This window comes from Mobula birostris, chromosome 23 (genome assembly GCF_030028105.1).
Source record: "Mobula birostris isolate sMobBir1 chromosome 23, sMobBir1.hap1, whole genome shotgun sequence".
NCBI classification, from domain to species: domain Eukaryota; kingdom Metazoa; phylum Chordata; class Chondrichthyes; order Myliobatiformes; family Myliobatidae; genus Mobula; species Mobula birostris.
Genome location: NC_092392.1, coordinates 63,628,056 through 63,649,994, shown reverse-complemented (window position 1 = coordinate 63,649,994; position 21,939 = coordinate 63,628,056). Strand labels below are relative to the sequence as shown.

Genomic DNA, 21,939 nt, shown 5'->3' with positions numbered 1-21,939 from the left:
GCTCTTAAACTGTCTGGAAATGGGCACTGTGTGAGGCTGACTCTCCAGTGCTACCAAGAATAAATGTTGATGTGTCAGCTCAGACAAGCAGCGATATCTATCACTGTCCTGGAAGATGCCCTTGCTGTCAGCACCTTTGTGGCATTCACAGTTCATGTCATCCGATCCCTGGCATTGTGCCCTTCACACCTTCAGCATCTCTCCGCCATTTGCTGTGTGCCCCTCACACGTTCATCTCCGCCATTTGCTGTGTGCCCCTCACACGTTCATCTCCGCCATTTGCTGTGTGCCCTTCACACCTTCAGCATCTCTCCGCCATTTGCTGTGTGCCCCTCACACGTTCATCTCCGCCATTTGCTGTGTGCCCCTCACACGTTCATCTCCGCCATTTGCTGTGTGCCCCTCACACGTTCATCTCTCTGCCATTTGCTGTGTGCCCCTCACACGTTCATCTCTCTGCCATTTGCTGTGTGCCCCTCACACGTTCATCTCTCTGCCATTTGCTGTGTGCCCCTCACACGTTCATCTCTCTGCCATTTGCTGTGTGCCCTTCACACGTTCAGCATCTCTCTGCCATTTGCTGTGTGCCCCTCACACCTACATCTCACGGCCACTTGCTGTGTGCCCCTCACACGTTCATCTCTCTGCCATTTGCTGTGTGCCCTTCACACCTTCAGCATCTCTCTGCCATTTGCTGTGTGCCCCTCACACCTTCATCTCTCTGCCATTTGCTGTGTGCCCCTCACACGTTCATCTCTCTGCCATTTGCTGTGTGCCCCTCACACGTTCATCTCTCTGCCATTTGCTGTGTGCCCCTCACACCTTCATCTCTCCGCCATTTGCTGTGTGCCCCTCACACGTTCATCTCCGCCACTTGCTGTGTGCCCCTCACACCTTCATCTCTCTGCCATTTGCTGTGTGCCCCTCACACGTTCATCTCTCTGCCATTTGCTGTGTGCCCTTCACACCTTCAGCATCTCTCTGCCATTTGCTGTGTGCCCCTCACACCTTCATCTCCGCCATTTGCTGTGTGCCCCTCACACGTTCATCTCTCTGCCATTTGCTGTGTGCCCCTCACACGTTCATCTCCGCCATTTGCTGTGTGCCCCTCACACCTTCATCTCTCTGCCATTTGCTGTGTGCCCCTCACACCTTCATCTCTCTGCCATTTGCTGTGTGCCCCTCACACCTTCATCTCTCTGCCATTTGCTGTGTGCCCCTCACACGTTCATCTCCGCCATTTGCTGTGTGCCCCTCACACGTTCATCTCCGCCATTTGCTGTGTGCCCCTCACACGTTCATCTCTGCCATTTGCTGTGTGCCCCTCACACGTTCATCTCCGCCATTTGCTGTGTGCCCCTCACACCTTCATCTCCGCCATTTGCTGTGTGCCCCTCACACGTTCATCTCCGCCATTTGCTGTGTGCCCCTCGCATCTTCATCTCCGCCACTTGCTGTGTGCCCCTCACACGTTCATCTCTCTGCCATTTGCTGTGTGCCCCTCACACCTACATCTCTCCGCCATTTGCTGTGTGCCCCTCACACCTACATCTCACGGCCACTTGCTGTGTGCCCCTCACACGTTCATCTCTCTGCCATTTGCTGTGTGCCCCTCACACCTTCATCTCTCTGCCATTTGCTGTGTGCCCCTCACACCTACATCTCTCTGCCATTTGCTGTGTGCCCCTCACACGTTCATCTCTCTGCCATTTGCTGTGTGCCCCTCACACGTTCATCTCTCTGCCATTTGCTGTGTGCCCCTCACATCTTCATCTCACGGCCACTTGCTGTGTGCCCCTCACACCTTCATCTCTCTGCCATTTGCTGTGTGCCCCTCACACCTTCATCTCTCTGCCATTTGCTGTGTGCCCCTCACACGTTCATCTCCGCCATTTGCTGTGTGCCCCTCACACGTTCATCTCCGCCATTTGCTGTGTGCCCCTCACACGTTCATCTCTCCGCCATTTGCTGTGTGCCCCTCACACCTTCATCTCTCTGCCATTTGCTGTGTGCCCCTCGCATCTTCATCTCTCTGCCATTTGCTGTGTGCCCCTCACACGTTCATCTCTCTGCCATTTGCTGTGTGCCCTTCACACCTTCATCTCTCTGCCATTTGCTGTGTGCCCCTCACACGTTCATCTCTGCCATTTGCTGTGTGCCCCTCACACGTTCATCTCTCCGCCATTTGCTGTGTGCCCCTCACACCTACATCTCTCTGCCATTTGCTGTGTGCCCCTCACACGTTCATCTCCGCCATTTGCTGTGTGCCCCTCACACCTTCATCTCTCTGCCATTTGCTGTGTGCCCCTCACACCTTCATCTCTCTGCCATTTGCTGTGTGCCCCTCACACGTTCATCTCCGCCATTTGCTGTGTGCCCCTCGCATCTTCATCTCTCTGCCATTTGCTGTGTGCCCCTCACACGTTCATCTCTCTGCCATTTGCTGTGTGCCCCTCACACCTACATCTCACGGCCATTTGCTGTGTGCCCCTCACACCTTCATCTCTCTGCCATTTGCTGTGTGCCCCTCACACCTTCATCTCTCTGCCATTTGCTGTGTGCCCCTCACACCTACATCTCACGGCCATTTGCTGTGTGCCCCTCACACGTTCATCTCCGCCATTTGCTGTGTGCCCCTCACACCTTCATCTCTCTGCCATTTGCTGTGTGCCCCTCACACCTACATCTCACGGCCATTTGCTGTGTGCCCCTCACACGTTCATCTCTCTGCCATTTGCTGTGTGCCCCTCACACCTTCATCTCTCTGCCATTTGCTGTGTGCCCCTCACACCTTCATCTCTCTGCCATTTGCTGTGTGCCCCTCACACGTTCATCTCCGCCATTTGCTGTGTGCCCCTCACACGTTCATCTCCGCCATTTGCTGTGTGCCCCTCACACGTTCATCTCTCTGCCATTTGCTGTGTGCCCCTCACACGTTCATCTCTCCGCCATTTGCTGTGTGCCCCTCACACCTACATCTCTCTGCCACTTGCTGTGTGCCCCTCACACGTTCATCTCTCTGCCATTTGCTGTGTGCCCTTCACACCTTCATCTCTCTGCCATTTGCTGTGTGCCCCTCACACGTTCATCTCTCTGCCATTTGCTGTGTGCCCCTCACACCTACATCTCTCTGCCATTTGCTGTGTGCCCCTCACACCTACATCTCACGGCCATTTGCTGTGTGCCCCTCACACGTTCATCTCTCTGCCATTTGCTGTGTGCCCCTCACACCTTCATCTCTCTGCCATTTGCTGTGTGCCCCTCACACCTACATCTCACGGCCATTTGCTGTGTGCCCCTCACACGTTCATCTCTCTGCCATTTGCTGTGTGCCCCTCACACCTTCATCTCACGGCCATTTGCTGTGTGCCCCTCACACCTTCATCTCTCTGCCATTTGCTGTGTGCCCCTCACACCTACATCTCACGGCCATTTGCTGTGTGCCCCTCACACGTTCATCTCCGCCATTTGCTGTGTGCCCCTCACACCTTCATCTCTCTGCCATTTGCTGTGTGCCCCTCGCACCTTCATCTCTCCGCCATTTGCTGTGTGCCCCTCACACGTTCATCTCTCCGCCATTTGCTGTGTGCCCCTCACACCTTCATCTCTCTGCCATTTGCTGTGTGCCCCTCACACCTACATCTCTCTGCCATTTGCTGTGTGCCCCTCACACCTTCATCTCCGCCATTTGCTGTGTGCCCCTCACACGTTCATCTCTCTGCCATTTGCTGTGTGCCCCTCACACCTTCATCTCCGCCATTTGCTGTGTGCCCCTCACACCTTCATCTCCGCCATTTGCTGTGTGCCCCTCACACCTTCATCTCTCTGCCATTTGCTGTGTGCCCCTCACACCTTCATCTCCGCCATTTGCTGTGTGCCCCTCACACGTTCATCTCTCTGCCATTTGCTGTGTGCCCCTCACACCTTCATCTCTCTGCCATTTGCTGTGTGCCCCTCACACGTTCATCTCTCTGCCATTTGCTGTGTGCCCCTCACACCTTCATCTCTCTGCCATTTGCTGTGTGCCCCTCACACCTACATCTCACGGCCACTTGCTGTGTGCCCCTCACACCTTCATCTCTCTGCCATTTGCTGTGTGCCCCTCGCACCTTCATCTCTCTGCCATTTGCTGTGTGCCCCTCGCATCTTCATCTCACGGCCACTTGCTGTGTGCCCCTCACACGTTCATCTCCGCCATTTGCTGTGTGCCCCTCGCACCTTCATCTCTCTGCCATTTGCTGTGTGCCCCTCGCATCTTCATCTCTCCGCCATTTGCTGTGTGCCCCTCACACCTTCATCTCTCTGCCATTTGCTGTGTGCCCCTCACACCTTCATCTCCGCCATTTGCTGTGTGCCCCTCACACGTTCATCTCTCTGCCATTTGCTGTGTGCCCCTCACACCTTCATCTCTCTGCCATTTGCTGTGTGCCCCTCACACGTTCATCTCTCTGCCATTTGCTGTGTGCCCCTCACACGTTCATCTCTCTGCCACTTGCTGTGTGCCCCTCACACCTTCATCTCTCTGCCATTTGCTGTGTGCCCCTCACACCTACATCTCACGGCCACTTGCTGTGTGCCCCTCGCACCTTCATCTCTCTGCCATTTGCTGTGTGCCCCTCGCATCTTCATCTCACGGCCACTTGCTGTGTGCCCCTCACACGTTCATCTCCGCCATTTGCTGTGTGCCCCTCACACGTTCATCTCCGCCATTTGCTGTGTGCCCCTCGCATCTTCATCTCTCTGCCATTTGCTGTGTGCCCCTCACACGTTCATCTCTCTGCCATTTGCTGTGTGCCCCTCACACCTACATCTCACGGCCATTTGCTGTGTGCCCCTCACACGTTCATCTCCGCCATTTGCTGTGTGCCCCTCACACGTTCATCTCTCCGCCATTTGCTGTGTGCCCCTCACACCTACATCTCTCTGCCATTTGCTGTGTGCCCCTCACACCTACATCTCTCTGCCATTTGCTGTGTGCCCCTCACACCTTCATCTCTCCGCCATTTGCTGTGTGCCCCTCACACCTTCATCTCTCCGCCATTTGCTGTGTGCCCCTCACACCTTCATCTCCGCCACTTGCTGTGTGCCCCTCACACCTTCAGCATCTCTCCGCCATCGCATTTGGGGAGCACTGTGAGCAAGGGTCTGTTGTCAAATGACAGCATGCTTCTGATGACCTCTTAGCAATTTTCATGGAGAAGAAGTTGGAACAATAAAAGCTAATCAGTCAGTGTGGCCACATCTCTGATTTTGTGGTTTCCACCGAAACACAGGTTGGGGGGAGGGGGGGTGATTGCACAGAACACTACATGCAGGTATCAGTGTGATTCAATTTGTTGTTGAGTTCTCAATTCTGCCACACTAAAACCTCCTCTTATTCACAGTACCCTTTTGATCGTGCAGACAAATTCAATCGAGGCATTCGGAAACTTGGCCTGACTCCAGAGGGACAGAGCTACCTCGATCAGTTCAGGCAGCTTATCAGCCAGATAGGTAAGTGACTGTTAGTGAACTGATGGTACGTTTTCAGTTCCTTCAAGCTTCCTACAGTGTTTCTCGATCAGCATTCCGATTGTTTGGTTTCACAAGAAGAATGGTGTGATAAGAAGTGCATTGGGGTCCGTGTTTCTGCTTTTGGCCTTGATTGGAGATGGTTACTATTGCCACATATCAGCAAGAAAATCTTGTTTTGCATGCCATCCGTACAGACCATTTCATCACATTGAGGTAGTAGAAGGGAAAACATCAGTATGCCAAATAAAGTTACAGAGAAAAAGCAGTGCAGGTAGACAACATGGTGCACAGCCATAACTAGGTAGGTTGTGAAGATGAGTTCATCTTCCCTTGTCCTGTTGTCTCATAATAATGGCACAGGAGCAGAATTGAGCCATTTGGCCCATTGAGTCTGCTCCATCATTCAATGATGGCTGATCCTTTTTTATCCCCCTCCTTAGCCCCACTCCCCAGCCTTCACCCCGTAACCTTTGATGCCATGGCCAATCAAGAAGCTATCAATCTTCATCTTAAGTAGATCCAATGTCCTGGCCTCCACAGCTGCCTGTAGTAATAAATTTTACAAATTCAACACCCTCTGACTAAAGAGATTTCTTAGCATCTCTGTTTTAAATGGATCCCTCCCTATCTTAAGGCTGTGCTCTCTTGACCTAGACTTCCCCACCATGGCAAATGTCCATCCCACATCTACTCTGCCTAGTTCAAAATTCAAAAGGTTTCAATGAGATCACCCCCCCCATCCTTCTAAATTCCAGCAAGTACAGGCCCAGAGCCAGCAAATCAGCAAATGTTCCTCATATGATAACCTTTTCATTCCCAGAATCATCCTTATGAACCTCCTCTGAACCCTTTCCAATGCCAGCATATCTTTTCTTAGATGAGGAGCCCAAAACTGTTCACAATATTCCAGGTGAGGCCTCACCAGTGTCTTATAAAGCCTCAGCATCACATCCCGACTCTTGTATCCTAGACCTCTTGAAACGAATGCTAAAAATGCATTTGCCTTCCTCACCACCTGCAACCTGCAACTGGTGCAGGGGGCAGGGCTTCAGATTCTTGGATAATTGGGATCTCTTCTGGGGGAAGTATGACCTACTCAAAAAGGACAGGTTACATCTGAACCCGAAGGGGGCCAATATCCTGGCGGGGAAGTTTAATAGTGCAGGGGGATGGGAACCGGAATGATAGAACGGAGGAGGGGGAAAACAGAAATAAATCTAAGATAGTGAGCAGTAAAGATGTCAGGAAAGACAGGCAGGTGATGGGGCAAATTTGTAACCATTGGGATGAGTTGCAGTGCAATAAAGTTGCAGTGAAATCAAAGCGAAAAGTACCAAATACTGGTCTTAAGGTGTTATACTTAAATGCACACAGCATAAGGAATAAGGTGGATGATCTTGTCGTACAGCTACAGATTGGCAGGTATGATATTGTGGCCATCACTGAGACCTGGCTAAAGGATGCATGTCTCTGGGAGCTGAACGTCCAAGGATACACGGTGTATCAGAAGGATAGGAAGGTAGGCAGAGGGGGAAGCGTGGCTTTATTGGTAAGAAATGATATTAAATCATTAGAAAGAGGTGATATAGGATCGGAAGGTGCAGAATCTTTATGGGTTGAGCTAAGAAATAGCAGGGGTAAAAGGACCCTGATGGCAGTTATTTATAGGCCTCTAAACAGCTGCAGGGATATGGACTACAAATTACAACTGGAAATAGAAAAGTCTTGTCAGAAGGGCAGTGTTATGATAATTGTGAGGGATTTTAACATGCGAGTGGATTGGGAAAATGGATCTCAAGAGAGAGAACTTGTAGAATGTCTGCGAGATGGCTTTTTAGAACAGCTTTTGTTGAGCCCACTAGGGGATCAGCTGTACTGGATTGGGTATTGTGTAATGAACTGGAGGTGATTAGAGAGATTGAGGTGAAGGAACCCTTAGGAGGCAGTGATCATAACACGATTGAGTTCACTGTGAAATTAGAAAAAGAGAAGCCGAGATCTGATGTGTCGGTATTTCAGTGGAGTAAAGGAAATTACAGTGGCATGAGAGAGGAACTGGCCAAAGTTGACTGGAAAGGGACACTGGCGGGAAAGACGGCAGAGCAGCAGTGGCTGGAGTTTATGTGAGAAGTGAGGAAGATGCAAGACTGGTATATTCCAAAAAAGAAGTTTTCGAATGGAAAAAGGATGCAACCGTGGTTGACAAGAGAAGTCAAAGCCAAAGTTAAAGCAAAGGAGAGGGCATACAAGGAAGTAAAAATTAGTGGGAAGACAGAGGATTGGGAAGTTTTTAAAAGCTTGCAAAAGGAAACTAAGAAGGTCATTAAGAGGGAAAAGATTAACTATGAAAGGAAACTAGCAAATAATATCAAAGAGGATACTAAAAGCTTTTTCAAGTATATAAGGAGTAAAAGACAGGTGAGAGTAGATATAGGACTGATAGAAAATGTTACTGGAGAAATTGTAATGAGAGATAAGGAGATGGCAGAGGAACTGAGCGAGTATTGTGAAGATTGTGGAGGCATTAGCGATGATTGAAAAGTTGATAGATTCTGGCATGGTTCCGGAGGACTGGAAGATTGCAAACGTCACTCCGCTATTTAAGAAGCGGGCAAGGAAGCAAAAAGGAAATTATAGACCTGTTAGCTTCACATGGGTGGTTGGGAAGTTGTTGGAGTCGATTGTCAAGAATGAGGTTACAGAGTACCTGGAGGCATATGACAAGATAGGCAGAACTCAGCATGGATTCCTTAAAGGAAAATCCTGCCTGACAAACCTATTACAATTTTTGAGGAAATTACCAGTAGACTAGACAAGGGAGATGTAGTGGATGTTGTATATTTGGATTTTCAGAAGGCCTTTACCAAGGTGCCACACGTGAGGCTACTTAACAAGATAAGAGCCCATGGAATTACGGGAAAGTTACATACATGGATAGAGAGTTGGCTGATTGGCAGGAAACAGAGAGTAGGAATAAAGGGATCCTATCCTGGTTGGCTGCCAGTTACCAGTGGTGTTCCACAGTGGTCCGTGTTGGGGCCGCTTCTTTTTACATTGTACATCAACGATTTGGATTATGGAATAGATGGCTTTGTGGCTAAGTTTGCTGATGATATGAAGATAGGTGGAGGGGCTGGTAGTGCTGAGGAAACAGAGTCTGCAGAGAGACTTGGATAGATTGGAAGAATGGGCAAAGAAGTGGCAAATGAAATACAATGTTGGAAAGTGTATGGTTATGCACGTTGGCAGAAGAAATAAACAGGCAGACTACTATTTAAATGGGGAAAGAATTCAAAGTTCTGAGATGCAACGGGACTTGGGAATCCTCGTACAGGATACCCTTAGGGTTAACCTCCAGGTTGAGTCGGTAGTGAAGAAGGCGAATGCAATGTTGGCATTCATTTCTAGAGGAATAGAGTATAGGAGCAGGGATGTGATGTTGAGACTCTATAAGGCGCTGGTGAGACCTCACTTGGAGTACTGTGGGCAGTTTTGGTCTCCTTATTTAAGAAAGGATGTGCTGATGTTGGAGAGGGTACAGAGAAGATTCACTAGAATGATTCCGGGAATGAGAGGGTTAACATATGGGGAACGTTTGTCCGCTCTTGGACTGTATTCCTTGGAGTTTAGAAGAATGAGGGGAGACCTCATAGAAACATTTCGAATGTTGAAGGGCATGGACAGAGTGGATGTGGCAAAGTTGTTTCCCATGATGGGGGAGTCTAGTACGAGAGGGCATGACTTGATTGAAGGGCGCCCATTCAGAACAGAAATGCGATGAAATTTTTTTAGTCAGAGTGTGGTGAATCTATGGAATTTGTTGCCACGGGCAGCAGTGGAGGCCAAGTCATTGGGTGTATTTAAGGCAGAGATTGATAGGTATCTGAGTAGCCAGGGCATCAAAGGTTATGGTGGGAAGGTGGGGGAGTGGGACTAAATGGGAGAATGGATCAGCTCATGATAAAATGGCGGAGCAGACTCGATGGGCCGAATGGCCAACTTCTGCTCCTTTGTGTTATGGTCTTATGGTCTTAACCTTCAGGGTGTTCTGCATGAGGACTCCAAAGTCCCTCTGCATCTCAGATTTTTAGATTTTTAGATTTTCTCCCCATTTAGAAACTAGTCTGCACAGTTATTTAAAGCTGTCCTTGAGCCTGGTGCTGCAGGTTTTCAGGCTGTTAGATCTTGGGCATGTTGAGAAGGGGGAGAAGAGAGAAAGTCCAGGGTGGTTGAGGTGATTATGTTGGCAACTTTATCGGGGCAGCAAGAAGTTTAGATAGTCCATGGGTGAGGTTTGAATTCTGTGGTGTGCTGAGCCATGTCCACAACTCTCTGGAGTTTCTGGTGGTCCTGGGCAGAGTGATTGCCAGACCAATCTGTGATGCATGTCATTCTAGTATGTTTGAGGTGAATGGGTGCATTTCAGGGAAAACGGTGTGGATGGGTGAGGAAGGAATGAGGATAAGGAGAGAGCAAGCCACTTAACCACACATTACTCTGCAACGACGCCAGTGCCAAGCTGTATCGGCCCTAGTGCCCTTCTCTTGGACAACATCGGTTGTGTGGAGAGGGGAGACTTGAAGCATGGCCAACTGCTGGTCTTCCATACAGCCTTGCCCAGGCCTGGAAGCCTTCCAAGGCGCAAATCCATGGTCTCGCAAGACTAGCGGATGCCTATCATAAGGGGAGAGAGTGGGTCTGTGTGCAGCGTGAACCTGACAGACTCCACTTGAGCCATTTCATGCCACTTGCTTGGCGGAGGGCTGATGTGATCTTTTGGTATAGTTCATAAGACACAGGAGCAGAATTAGGCCACTTAGCCCATCGAGTCTGCTCCACCATTCCATCGTGGCTGATCCCGGATCCCACTCAATCCTGTATACCTGCCTCCTCGCCATATCCTTTGATGCCCTGACTGATCAGGAAACGATCCTTAAATATACCCACTGACTTGGCCTCCACCGCAATCTCTGGCAGAGCATTCCACAGATTCCTACTCTCTGGCTGGAAAAGCTCCTCTTTACCTCTGTTCTAAGAGGTTGCTCCTCAATTTTGAGGCTGTGCCCTCTTGTTCTGGATACCCCCACGGTAGGAAACATCCTCTCCACATCCACCCCATCTGGTCCTTTCAACATTCGGTAGGTTTCAATGAGATCCCCATGCATTCTTCTAAATTCCAGTGAGTACAGGCCCAAAGCTACCAAATGCTCCTCATATATTAACCCCTTCATTCCCAGAATCATCCTTGTGAACTTGCTCCGGACTCTCTCCAATGACAACACATCCTTTCTGAGACATGGGGCCCAAAACTGTTGACAATACTCCAAGTGCTGCCTGACTAGTGTCTTATAAAGGCTCAGCATTATCTCCTTAATTTTAAATTCTATTCCCCTTGAAATAACTGTAAACATTGCATTTCTTCACAAACAGGACAATCTGCAGATGCTGGATATCTGAGCAACATACACAAATGCTGGAGGGAGAAACCTCTGGCATTTTGTGTGTGTTGTAGACATCGCATTTGCCGCCTTTACCACAGAATCAACCTGTAACTTAACCTTCTGAGAGTCGTGCACGAGGATTCCTAAGTCCCTTTGCACCTCTGATGTTTGAACCTTCTCCCCATTTAGATAATCGTCCACACTATTGTTCCTTTTACCAAAATGCATTATCATACATTTCCCAACACTGTATTCCATCTGGCATTTGTTTATCTTCATATCATAGGCAACTTTGCCACAAAGCCATCAATTCCATTATCCAAATCATTGACAAGCAATGTGAAAAGCAGCGGTCCCAATACTGACCCCTGATGAACACCAGTAGTCACTGGCAGTCAACCAGATAAGGCCCCCTTTGTTCCCATTCACTGCCTCCTGCCTGTCAGCCATTCCTTTATCCATGCCAGTATATTTCCTGTAACACCATAGAATTTTATTTTGTTAAGCAGCCTTATGTGTGGCGCCTTATCAAATGCCTTCTGAAAATCCAAGTAACTGACATCCACTGCTTCTCTTTTGTCCACCCTGCTTGTAATTTCCTCAAAGAACTCTAACGGATCTGTCAGGGCAAGATTTCCCTTTATATTTCTGACTTTGACTTGTGTCATCATTAGTCTCCCCAAGTACCCTGAAACCTCATCCTTAACAATAGATTCCAACAGTTTCCCTATCATTGAGGTTAGGCTAACTGGCCTATAATTTCGCAACCAAGAGGAGTTCTGCAGATGCTGGAAATTCAAGCAACTCACATCAAAGTTGCTGGTGAACGCAGCAGGCCTCTCTCACTCTCCTTTTTCTCCCTCTGTCCCTCTGACTATACCACTTGCCCATCCTCTGGGCTCCCCCCCCCCCTTTCCTTCTCCCTGGGCCTCCTGTCCCATGATCCTCTCATATCCCCTTTGCCAATCACCTGTCTGGCTCTTGGCTCCATCCCTCCCCCTCCTGTCTTCTCCTATCATTTTGGATCTCCCCCTCCCCCTCCCACTTTCAAATCTCTTACTAACTCTTCCTTCAGTTCTGACGAAGGGTCTCGGCCTGAAACGTCAACTGCACCTCTTCCTAGAGATGCTGCCTGGCCTGCTGCGTTCACCAGCAACTTTGATGTGTGTAGCCTATAATTTCTTTTGCCTGCCTCCCTTCTTAGAGTGGAGTGACATTTGCAATCTTCCAGTCCTCTGGGACCATGTCAGAATCAAGTGATTTGTGAAAAATCATGACCAATGCATCCATTATCTCCTCAACAACCTCGCTCAGGACTCTGTGGTGTAGTCCATCTGGTCCAGGTGACTTATCCACCTTAAGACCATTCAGTTTACCTGGCACTTTTTCCTTTGTAATAGCAAGGCCACTCACCCCTGCTCCCTGACACTCGCCCGGACCTCTGCTGATGCCTTCCACAGTGAAGGCTGATGCAAAGTACCCATTAAACTCATTTGCAATTTTTTTCTCCCCTATTACTACATTGCCAGCATCGTTTTCCAGTGGTCCAATATCAACTCTTGCTTCCCTTTTACTATTTATATAACTGGAAAAAAAACTTTTACTATCTTGCTTTATATTATTGGCTAGTTTGCCCTCATATTTCATCTTTTCCCTTATTGCTTTTTTTTAGTCACCTTTTGTTGGATTTTAAAGCTTCCCAATCATCCAGCTTCCCACTCACATTTGCTACCTTATATGCCCTTTCCTTGGCTTTTATGCAGTCTTTAACTTCCCTTGTCAGCCACGATTGCCTAGCCCTGCCATTTGAGAACTACTACTTCTGGGACATTTCTATCCTGCACCTCGTAAACTATTCCCAGAAACTTCAGACGTCTCTGCTCTGCCGCCATCCTGGCAGTATCTTCCTCCAATCCACCTGCGCTAGCTCGTCTTTCATGCCTCTGTAATTTCCTTAATTCCATTGCAATACTGATACATGTGACTTGTGCTTCTTCTCAAATTATAGTATGAATTCAATCATATTATGATCACTGCTTCCTAAGAGTTCCTTTGAATTAAACTCTCTAATAAGATCTAGATTATTACACAACACCCAATCTAAGATGGTCTTTCCCCAAGTAGGCTCAAGTACAGGCTGCTCTAAAAAGTCATCTCGTAGGCATTCAACAAATTCCCTCTCTTGTTATCTGACACCAACCTGATTTTTCCAATCCCCTTGCATACTGAAGTCCCCCATTACAATTGTGACATTCTCTCTAAAGATGTAATTCCATCTCTTACCAACAGAGCCTCACCACTGCCTGTGCCTTCCTGCCTGTCCTGTCGATGCAATGAATATCCTTTGATGTTAAGCTCCCAACTATGACCTTCTTTTAGCTGCGACTCAATGATGCCCACAATGGCATACCGACCAATCTGTAATTACGGCACAAGTTCGTCTACCTTACTCTGAATGCTACACGCATTTAAGTACATCACCTGCATTCTTTGCCCTTTTGAATTTTGCCTCTGTGGTACAACTTAATTCTTTGCACTGCCTGCATTTGTATCGAATCATTGGCTTGCCCTTCCTTACTTCCATATCCACATATCTACTTGTAAACCTGCTGGCTCATCCTCAGCTTGATCATCCTGGTTCCCATCCCCCAGTATAAACCACTCCCAACAGCTCTAGTAAACCTGCCCACAAAAATATTGGTTTCCCTCGGATTCAAGTGCAACCCATCCCTTTTGTACAGGTCATACCTGCCCCAGAAGAGGTCCCAATTATCCAGAAATCTGAATCCCTGCCCCCGCTCCAGATCTTCAGCCACACATTTATTGGCCACCTCATTCTATTCCTATATCCTCACTGTTGCATGGCACAGGCAGCAATCCCGAGATTACTTTGAGGTCCTGCTACTCAGCTTCCTTCCTAACTCCCTGCATTCATTTTTCAGGACCTCCTTCCTTTTTCTACCTATGTCATTGCTACCAATATATACCACAACTTCTGGCTGCTCACCCTCCCATTTCAGGATTGTGATTCAGAAACATCGCAGACCCTGGCACTTGGGAGGCAAACTAGCATACGTGTTTCCTTTTCGCGTCCACAGTATCACCTGTCTGTCCCCCTAACTGTAGAATCCCCTATTACTGCTGCTGTCCTTTTTGCTTCAGTCTTGCTGAAGGGTCTCAGTCCAAAACGTCGACTGTGTCTCTTGTCCATAGATGCTGCCTGGCCTACTGAGTTCCTGTGTGTTACTTGGATTTCCAGCATCTGCAGATATTCTCTTGTTTGTGACTGCTGCCATCCTCTTCAGATCCCTACCCTTCTGAGCCACAAGGCCAGACTCAGTGCCAGAGGCACGGCTGCTGTTGCTTCCCCCAGGTAGCTCCCCCTCCCTCCAATAGTACTCAAAATGGAGTACTTGTTGTTGAGGGGCACAACCACAGGGGTGCTGTCCCTTCCCTCTTCTGACAGTCACCTATTTATCTGTCTTCTGTTGCCTTGAGGTGACTAGCTCCCTGTAGTGGAAACAACCTCCATGCATGGGAAGTGTGTTCAGCTGGTGCATTTGCCCTCTGGTTGTGAAAAGCTCCTGATGGCTGTCGAATGTTCACTTGTGCTTACCTATTGAAATGACCTTCCTTGCAGGGAATGCAATGGGCTATGTTCGGATGATACGATCTGGTGGACTGCATTGCTGCAGTAATGCTATAAGGTGAACTTTAATTACAAAGCTACATATAACTCTTCAAAATTTACTGCATGGACCTTGTGGTGACTCTTTTTATTTTAGGTTTGTTCCAGATTTGGAGGATATTGTGAACTTTGAGGAGCTTGTGAAAGAAGAGAAACTCTCTGAGGAAACTCAAACAGCTGCCAGGTAATGTCAACAGCTGTGGGTGGATTTAACTTCCCTACCTCGTGTGACAGAACTAGACCCCACGACAACTACTGAATTGAGCATCACGTGTTCCCTTTCTTTGCTCTGGTTGTATGTTACAGCTGATATGGACTAGCTCTTCTCCATCTTTGTTTTCCCATTTGTGTACATTTATAGGCCTGAGAAACACATTATTTTCTTATGGCTCATAATTAAATATTTTCTCAGGGTTTACATTTTGCTGTGTGTTTGTTTTAAATATTAGACAGCTGGACTCTGTCCTCACGGATCTCACCCGGAACTCTGCCGAAGGCACCGAATACTTCAAGATGCTGGTAGATGTGTTTTCTCCTGAATTTCGTAGCTCTAAAAATATGCATCTGCGTAACTTCTACATCATCGTGCCGCCATTGGTAAGTCTGCGCGTCCAGCTGTTTTTGTACTTCCTGCTGTGCGCTGAGCATGAAGCTGAAGAATCATCACAACAGGATGTCCAGTCTTGATGCATTCTGCCCACCCTTCAGCAGGGCAATTGATATGTATACAGTTCAGTGGCAGAAACGCAGTAAGGGGTTTCTCTACAGCCGCAGAACACTGGAAATCGTGAAACCAAAGTGGTTCATTGCCACAGCTGAGAAAAACCTATAATCATAACACAGTGTTTGTCAGCTGCAGGGGACTGTGTTCTTTGAAAACTGGCTATATTGTGATTTTCCATTACATAAAGGCATGTCAGTAAACACAAGTTAAAAGATGATTGTGTTTTATAGAAACACAGAAAACCTACAGCACAATACAGGTCCTTCGGCCCACAATGCTGTGCCGAACATGTACTTAGAACTACATAGGGTTACCCATAGCCCTCTATTTCTCTAAGCTTCATATATCTATCCAGGAGTTTCTTAAAAGACCCTATCGTATCCACCTCCACCACTGTCACCGGCAGCCCATTCCATGCACTCACCATTCTCTGCATTAAAAAAAACTTAACCTTGACATCCCCTCTGTACCTACTTCCAAACACCTTAAAACTGTGCCCCCTCATGCTAGCCATTTCAGCCCTGGGAGAAAACCTCTGACTATCCACACGGTCAATGCCTCTCATCATCTTATACACCTCTCTCAGGTCACCTCTCATCCTCCGTCGCTCCAAGGAGAAAAGGCCGAGTTCACTCAACCTATTCTCATAAGGCATGCTCCCCAATCCAGACAACAACCTCGTAAATCTCCTCTGCATCCTTTCTATGGTTTCCACATCCTTCCTGTAGTGAGGTGAAGTACCCAGAGTTGTTCACAGGCCTGGGAGTACTAAAAGAGGAAAACCTTATCCAACTGAAGTGCTACTCTCTGACCACAGCGAGGCGTGTACCAGTTCCACTGATAAAGTCAAAGATGAATTAGAGAGAATCGAGGCACTTGCCATCATGACTAGAGTGAATGGACCTACTGACTGGTGTGCAGGCATTGTTCCTGTTCCCAAGCCACAGTGAAGATCTGTGTTTATGTTGCAAAGTTGAATAATGCAATGAGGTGGGAGAAGTTTATTCTGCCCTTTGCTCCACCCAGCATACCCAGTATGTGCTCAAGGTTCTTCATCAAGCTAGATTCAAACTCAGGTTCTGGCAGATCTGTTTAGTTCCTGAGTCACAGAAGCTCACAAACTTTATCACACCATATGGACACCAAGAGACTCCCTTTTGGCATCTCACCAGCACCTGAACTCTTTCAGATGAGGGCGAACTAAATTTTGGCGGGACTTGAAGTCTGCTACATGGAAGATGTGTTCATCTTTGGAGGTTCAAGTGAGTAACATGACAAAGGAGTGGAAGCTGTCTTGGGGAAACTGAAACAGACTGGAATCACCCTGACCAAAAGAAATGCGAATTTGCAAAGGTGGAGGTGAAGCTCTTAGGCCATCCACTGTCCTCAGAGGGACAAACTGGCAGGAGTTTGGAACATGGAGCAACATATATCAAAGATCTGCAGTTTCCCTGGCATAGTAAATCAGCTAGGAAAATTCATTTCAGATTTGGCAGAGAAAACAAAGCCACTACATGATCTCCTCACTCAGAGAAATGTTTGGACCTGGGACACACCACAGGAGAAGCCATTCTCAACATTTAAAGCAGAGCTTATCTCTCCACCAACATTGGCATTCCAAAGCAACCAAGGTCTCAGCAGACGTCTCTTTCTTTGGCTGAGGGAGAGTGCTAATGCAAGACTGTGGTGGTGTATGGAAATCGGTATCAAGAGCACTGACTCCTACTGAAGTGTCACACCCAATCGAAAATGAGATGCTGGCTCTTGTGCAGGCTTGTGAATGCTTCAGCTGATGCTTGATAGGCACTAAAATCCTACTTGAAACAGACCACAATCCATTTGTCAGTCTCCTCAGCTCAAAACACTTGGATAACTTACCTCCACTTCTGCAAAGAATCAGAATAAGGCTTATGCGATACTTTTATGACTTTGAACATGTCCCCGGCAAATCTTTCACAACAGCAGACACTGTCGAGGATGCCATGAAAAAGCAAGTGGACAGAAGCTGACTCAACCCTCATGGAAGGTACCAACATATACTTAGCTGAGGTACATGAAAGCTTTCCTGTATTAGAGTAAATTGGATGAAATTTACACTCAGTTGAAGAAGTTCACATACTGTACAAGTAGTGTTATCAGCAGAGTTCACTTGAATATCCTGCATGTTGGCATCTTGGTGTACTCTGCACTATTCCTCCAATACTGAATAGAACAGGCTGCAATGCTTCGTCCTGAATATATATAATGACCCTGTCTCTACAGCTCTGGGTAGGGGATTCCAAGGAATTTACAATCCTCAGAGATAAATAACAATAATATAGATCATAAGATACAGGAGCAAAATTAGCCCATTTGGCCCATCAAGTCTGCTCTGCCATTTCATCATGGCTGGTCTATTTTTCCTCTCAGCCTCCAATCTTCTGCCTTATCTCTGCTTCCCTTCATGCCCTAACCAATCAAGAATTTATCAACTACTGCCATAAACACATGTAAAAACTTGGCCACCACAGCCACCTGTGTCAACAAATTCCACAGATTCGCCACTCTCTGACTAAAGAAATTCCTCCTCATCTCTGTACTAAAAGCACACCCTTCTATTCTGAGGCAGTATCCTCTGGTCCTGGACTATACAACCATAGGAAACATCCTCTCCACACCCACTCTATCAAGGCCTTTCAACATTTGATAGGTTTCATTGGGTCACCCCTCATTCTTCTGAATTCAAGTCAATACAGGCCCACAGCTATCAGACACTCTTCATATATCAAGCTGTTCAATCTTGGAATCATTTTTGTGAACCTCTTTTGAACCCTCTCCAGTGTCAGTAGATCCTTTCTAAGATAAGGGACCCAAACCTGCTCACAATGCTTCAAGTGAGGCCTCACCAGTGCTTTACAAAGCCTCAACATTACATCCTTGCTTTTGTATTCTAGTCATTGCTAACATTGCATTTGCCTTCCTCACCACAAACTCGACCTGCAAATTAACCTTTAGGGAATCCTGCACAAGGACTCCCAAGTCCCTTTAAACTTCAGATTTTTAAATTTTCTCTTCATTTAGAAAAAGTTAAGGTCTGTCCCGAGCCTTGTGGCCCATCAGGCATTCTGTGGTGTGAAGCGACCCCCCCCCCGCCAGATAGGATGCCAGTCTATCGCGAGGTTAACCTCCAGCATTTGCGGGTACCTATTTTCAGCTGGGTGGACTGGAGCAGTGTGTGGTTAAATGCCTTGCTCAAAGACACAACATGCTGCCTTGGCTGAGACTCAAACCCACAACCTTCAGATCGTGAGCCCAATGCCCTAACCACTTGGCCATGCACCACACATTCAGGAAAGTCTACCCTTTTATCTCTTCTACCAGAGTGCGTGACCATACACTTGCAGGTTATATTCCATCTGCCACTTCTTTACCCATTCACTTAATCTAAGTCCTTCTCTACTTCCTCAATGCTACCTGCTCCTCCACCTATCTTAGTATCATCCACAAACTTTGCAACAAAGCTATCAATTACATCATCCAAGTCATTGACACCTAACGTAAAACGAAGTTGTCTCAACCCAGACCCCTGTGGAACACCACTGGTCACTGGCAGCCAGTCAGAAAAGGCTCCCTTTATTCCCACTCTTTGTCTTCTGCCAGTCAGCCACTGCTTTATCTATGCTAGTATCTTTCCTGTACTACCATGGGTTCTTAACTTGTTTCACAGAAGTGTAGCAACTTGTGAAAGGCTGCCTGAAAATCCAAGTACACAACATCAAACATCAACTGATTTTCCTTTCTCTATCCTCCATGTTATTTCTTCAAAAAATTCCAACAGATTTGTCAGGCAAGATTTTTTCCTGAAAACTATGCTGACTTGAAAACCATGTCCCTCCATGGTCCCCGAAACCACCACCTTAACAATCGACTCCCAACATCTTCACTACCGCTAACTGACCTGTAATTTCCTTTCTTCTGTCTCCTCTCCACTGGAAGTACTTCTACAGTGCTGTTGGGGAAGGATCTCCTGGAGCTGGAACCAGCCTATAGTGGAGAACTACTGATGCATTTCCAAGTTACTCAGGTGATCTGGAGTGAAAATAGGTGCAGAGACTACAGGCCTAGAGATGCTGTTGGGATGGTTGAGGCAAATAAGTCTGGTGCATTTTATTGAACAACACACTTGTGGCCAAGGTGCTCTTACATTGGAATGAATGTTTAGGGTTGTGAATACAGGGGAAGATCACCCCCGACAGCAGTGCAGCTGTCCCTGCAGGAATTCTCCACTTGCCTGGATGAGCTCAGCTCCAACTCCATCCAGAACAAAGCAGTCTGCTTTATCATACCACATTGGGAATATCCAATTCCCCCACTCCCCCACAGGCACACAGTGTTATACCATGTGCAAAATGCACTGCACTTCTCCCTAGATCATTCTGAAATCCAGGACCTACTTGGGCACGGAGAAACCAGCAGGGTCACTCCAGTTGCACACCGTCTGGGCTTGGAACTATCCCACTGGCCCTCCATCATCACCGCATTCAAAGCCTGGAACTCTCTGTGGGACTGTGTTCAGAAGGGTGACACGTTGAAGGGTTCTTGAACTGGTCAAGAGATTCTGTCCTTGCCAGCAGTTTCTGCTGGTGTCATGGTCACCTTTACTAGACCTGAATGCTTTTTAACACAGATTATTGTGTTAATTGAATTTAAATTGGCCTGCTCTTGAACTGCTGTGTTTGAATTACATCAGTCTGGTAAAAAGGACATTGCTGCTCTTCAAGTGCAGAGAATTTTCTAAAAGTGTATACAGTGACAAGTTTAATATAGTGAGTTTGCAACATCCTTCTTGACAATAGAAAATACAAGCTATTGTAGATATTGTTCAGTAGTAGTGGTTAATTTTGTTTTACACCCTGCATTTCATTGACGATCATCCTTGGCCATTTCAGACATTGAATTTTGTCGATCACTCAATAAGCTGCAAGGAGAAGTTGAACAAGAAGAATAAATCTGGAGCTGCTTTCACAGATGATGGGTTTGCAATGGGTAGGTCAACATATACCCACCTGACTTTCCCATGTATGAATTCAGCTATTTACCTGTGACATGTCCTTGAGACTTGGCTATACTGAGACTAAAATGTTGCCTGTGATTAATACAAATGAACACCAGTTTCGAGCTCAGGAGCAGAAAGCACTTAGCTTGTGAGAAATGATTCCAGGGAGTTTCCTGTCTTAGGCATTTTGCGCTCTCTAAATAAGATGGTGTTTAAGCTTTATTCAAAACTTTGCTCAGCTGTTCCCAGTGCTGCTGGGGTGACGAAAATGGCAGTGAATACTTCTACATGGGTTGTCATTAGAGATTGGAATGGGGCTCATCTGAGACTGGAGCTGTCCTTCAGTCAGAACAACCTAGCTGTTATTAGTAGTTTTTAATGAAGTTGCAACATGTGCAAATTCTTTAAAGGTCCTGCAACTTGGACCGTAAACATAGGAATAGAATTAGGCTATTTGGCCCATCAGGTCTGTTCCGTTCTTTGTTTATGGCTGATTTATTTTCCCTCTCAACCCCATATTCCTGGCTTCTCCCTATAACTCTGATGCCCTTATGAATGAAGAATCTATCACCTTTCACTTTAAGCTATTGTATGGAGTTAGTTATCCTTCTTAAACCTACCTCATTCTCCAATCCCCACTCCCAAGACAAACACACCACACTCCTCTCTCTTATCAATGCTTATTGGGAGAGACATGCCAAACAGAAACTTCCAGAGGGAATGGAGAGGGTTCCATCTGCTTTGTTGCTCTGGCTGAGCTGCACCTCCATCAGTTTTTCTGTCCTTTCACTGCTAGGTTCAGATCACACAGAGGTGTATACACCACTGCAATCTTTCATCGGTCTACTGTCTCCTTCCTCATTCATTATAGGAGTTGCTTACATCCTTAAACTGCTGGATCAGTACCAGGAGTTCGACTCATTACACTGGTTTCAGTCCGTGAGAGAGAAATATATCAAAGAGAAGAATGCAGTTGTTAAACAGCAAAACTTCCAGTCAACCAATCAGGACGAAAAGCTGCTGCAAACGATGAATCTAACCCAGAAACGGCTAGACATCTATCTACAGGTACTCAAAACAATGAATCTAACCCAGAAACGGCTAGACATCTATTTACAGCTACTCAGGCAAATAATATGAATGTAGTCAGTGAACGTCTGTAACCCAGCATCACTGGCCTGGACCCTGCTGTGTGTTGCAGTGTGGCCACTGCCTCCCTCAGGATGGGATCAGGTGGATCAGGACCAGTTAAACCCATCTCGACTCCCAGACCTCATCCACACTCCAGGCCATGACTGCTGCTGCCCCTTGCCAGTGTGGAGGCTCCTGAATTGTCAGTGGGACACAATGTGACAGTCACAAGCATTTGGTAGCACTTTGGGCGTATTAAAAATATTGCTTAAAGTGTTGAACATTATTTTTACATTCAAAATTAATTAGAGTAGGAAGTGAAACTCACTCAAGTAATGAGCATTCTAGACTTTTCCCAGGAGAGAGCTTCTTTGAATCAGGACTGCTGTGCTCGCTGCAGTTTTAA

At 47.1% G+C, this 21,939-nt stretch overlaps 1 protein-coding gene across 3 annotated transcripts in view; it reads left to right on the top strand.

The window, feature by feature from the left end:
* washc4 (WASH complex subunit 4) overlaps positions 1-21,939 on the top strand; it is a 115,528-nt gene that overhangs the window by 69,987 nt on the left and 23,602 nt on the right. For all 3 annotated transcript variants that reach the window (XR_011882965.1, XR_011882964.1, XM_072241680.1), the window contains exons 26-31: positions 5,385-5,493; positions 14,596-14,662; positions 14,741-14,827; positions 15,093-15,240; positions 20,296-20,392; positions 21,274-21,470. Coding sequence is in view for 1 of the 3 variants with exons in the window: in XM_072241680.1 (XP_072097781.1) it covers positions 5,385-5,493; positions 14,596-14,662; positions 14,741-14,827; positions 15,093-15,240; positions 20,296-20,392; positions 21,274-21,470 (705 nt within the window). In the remaining 2 variants the exon portion in view is untranslated. The remainder of the gene's footprint in view (positions 1-5,384; positions 5,494-14,595; positions 14,663-14,740; positions 14,828-15,092; positions 15,241-20,295; positions 20,393-21,273; positions 21,471-21,939) is intronic.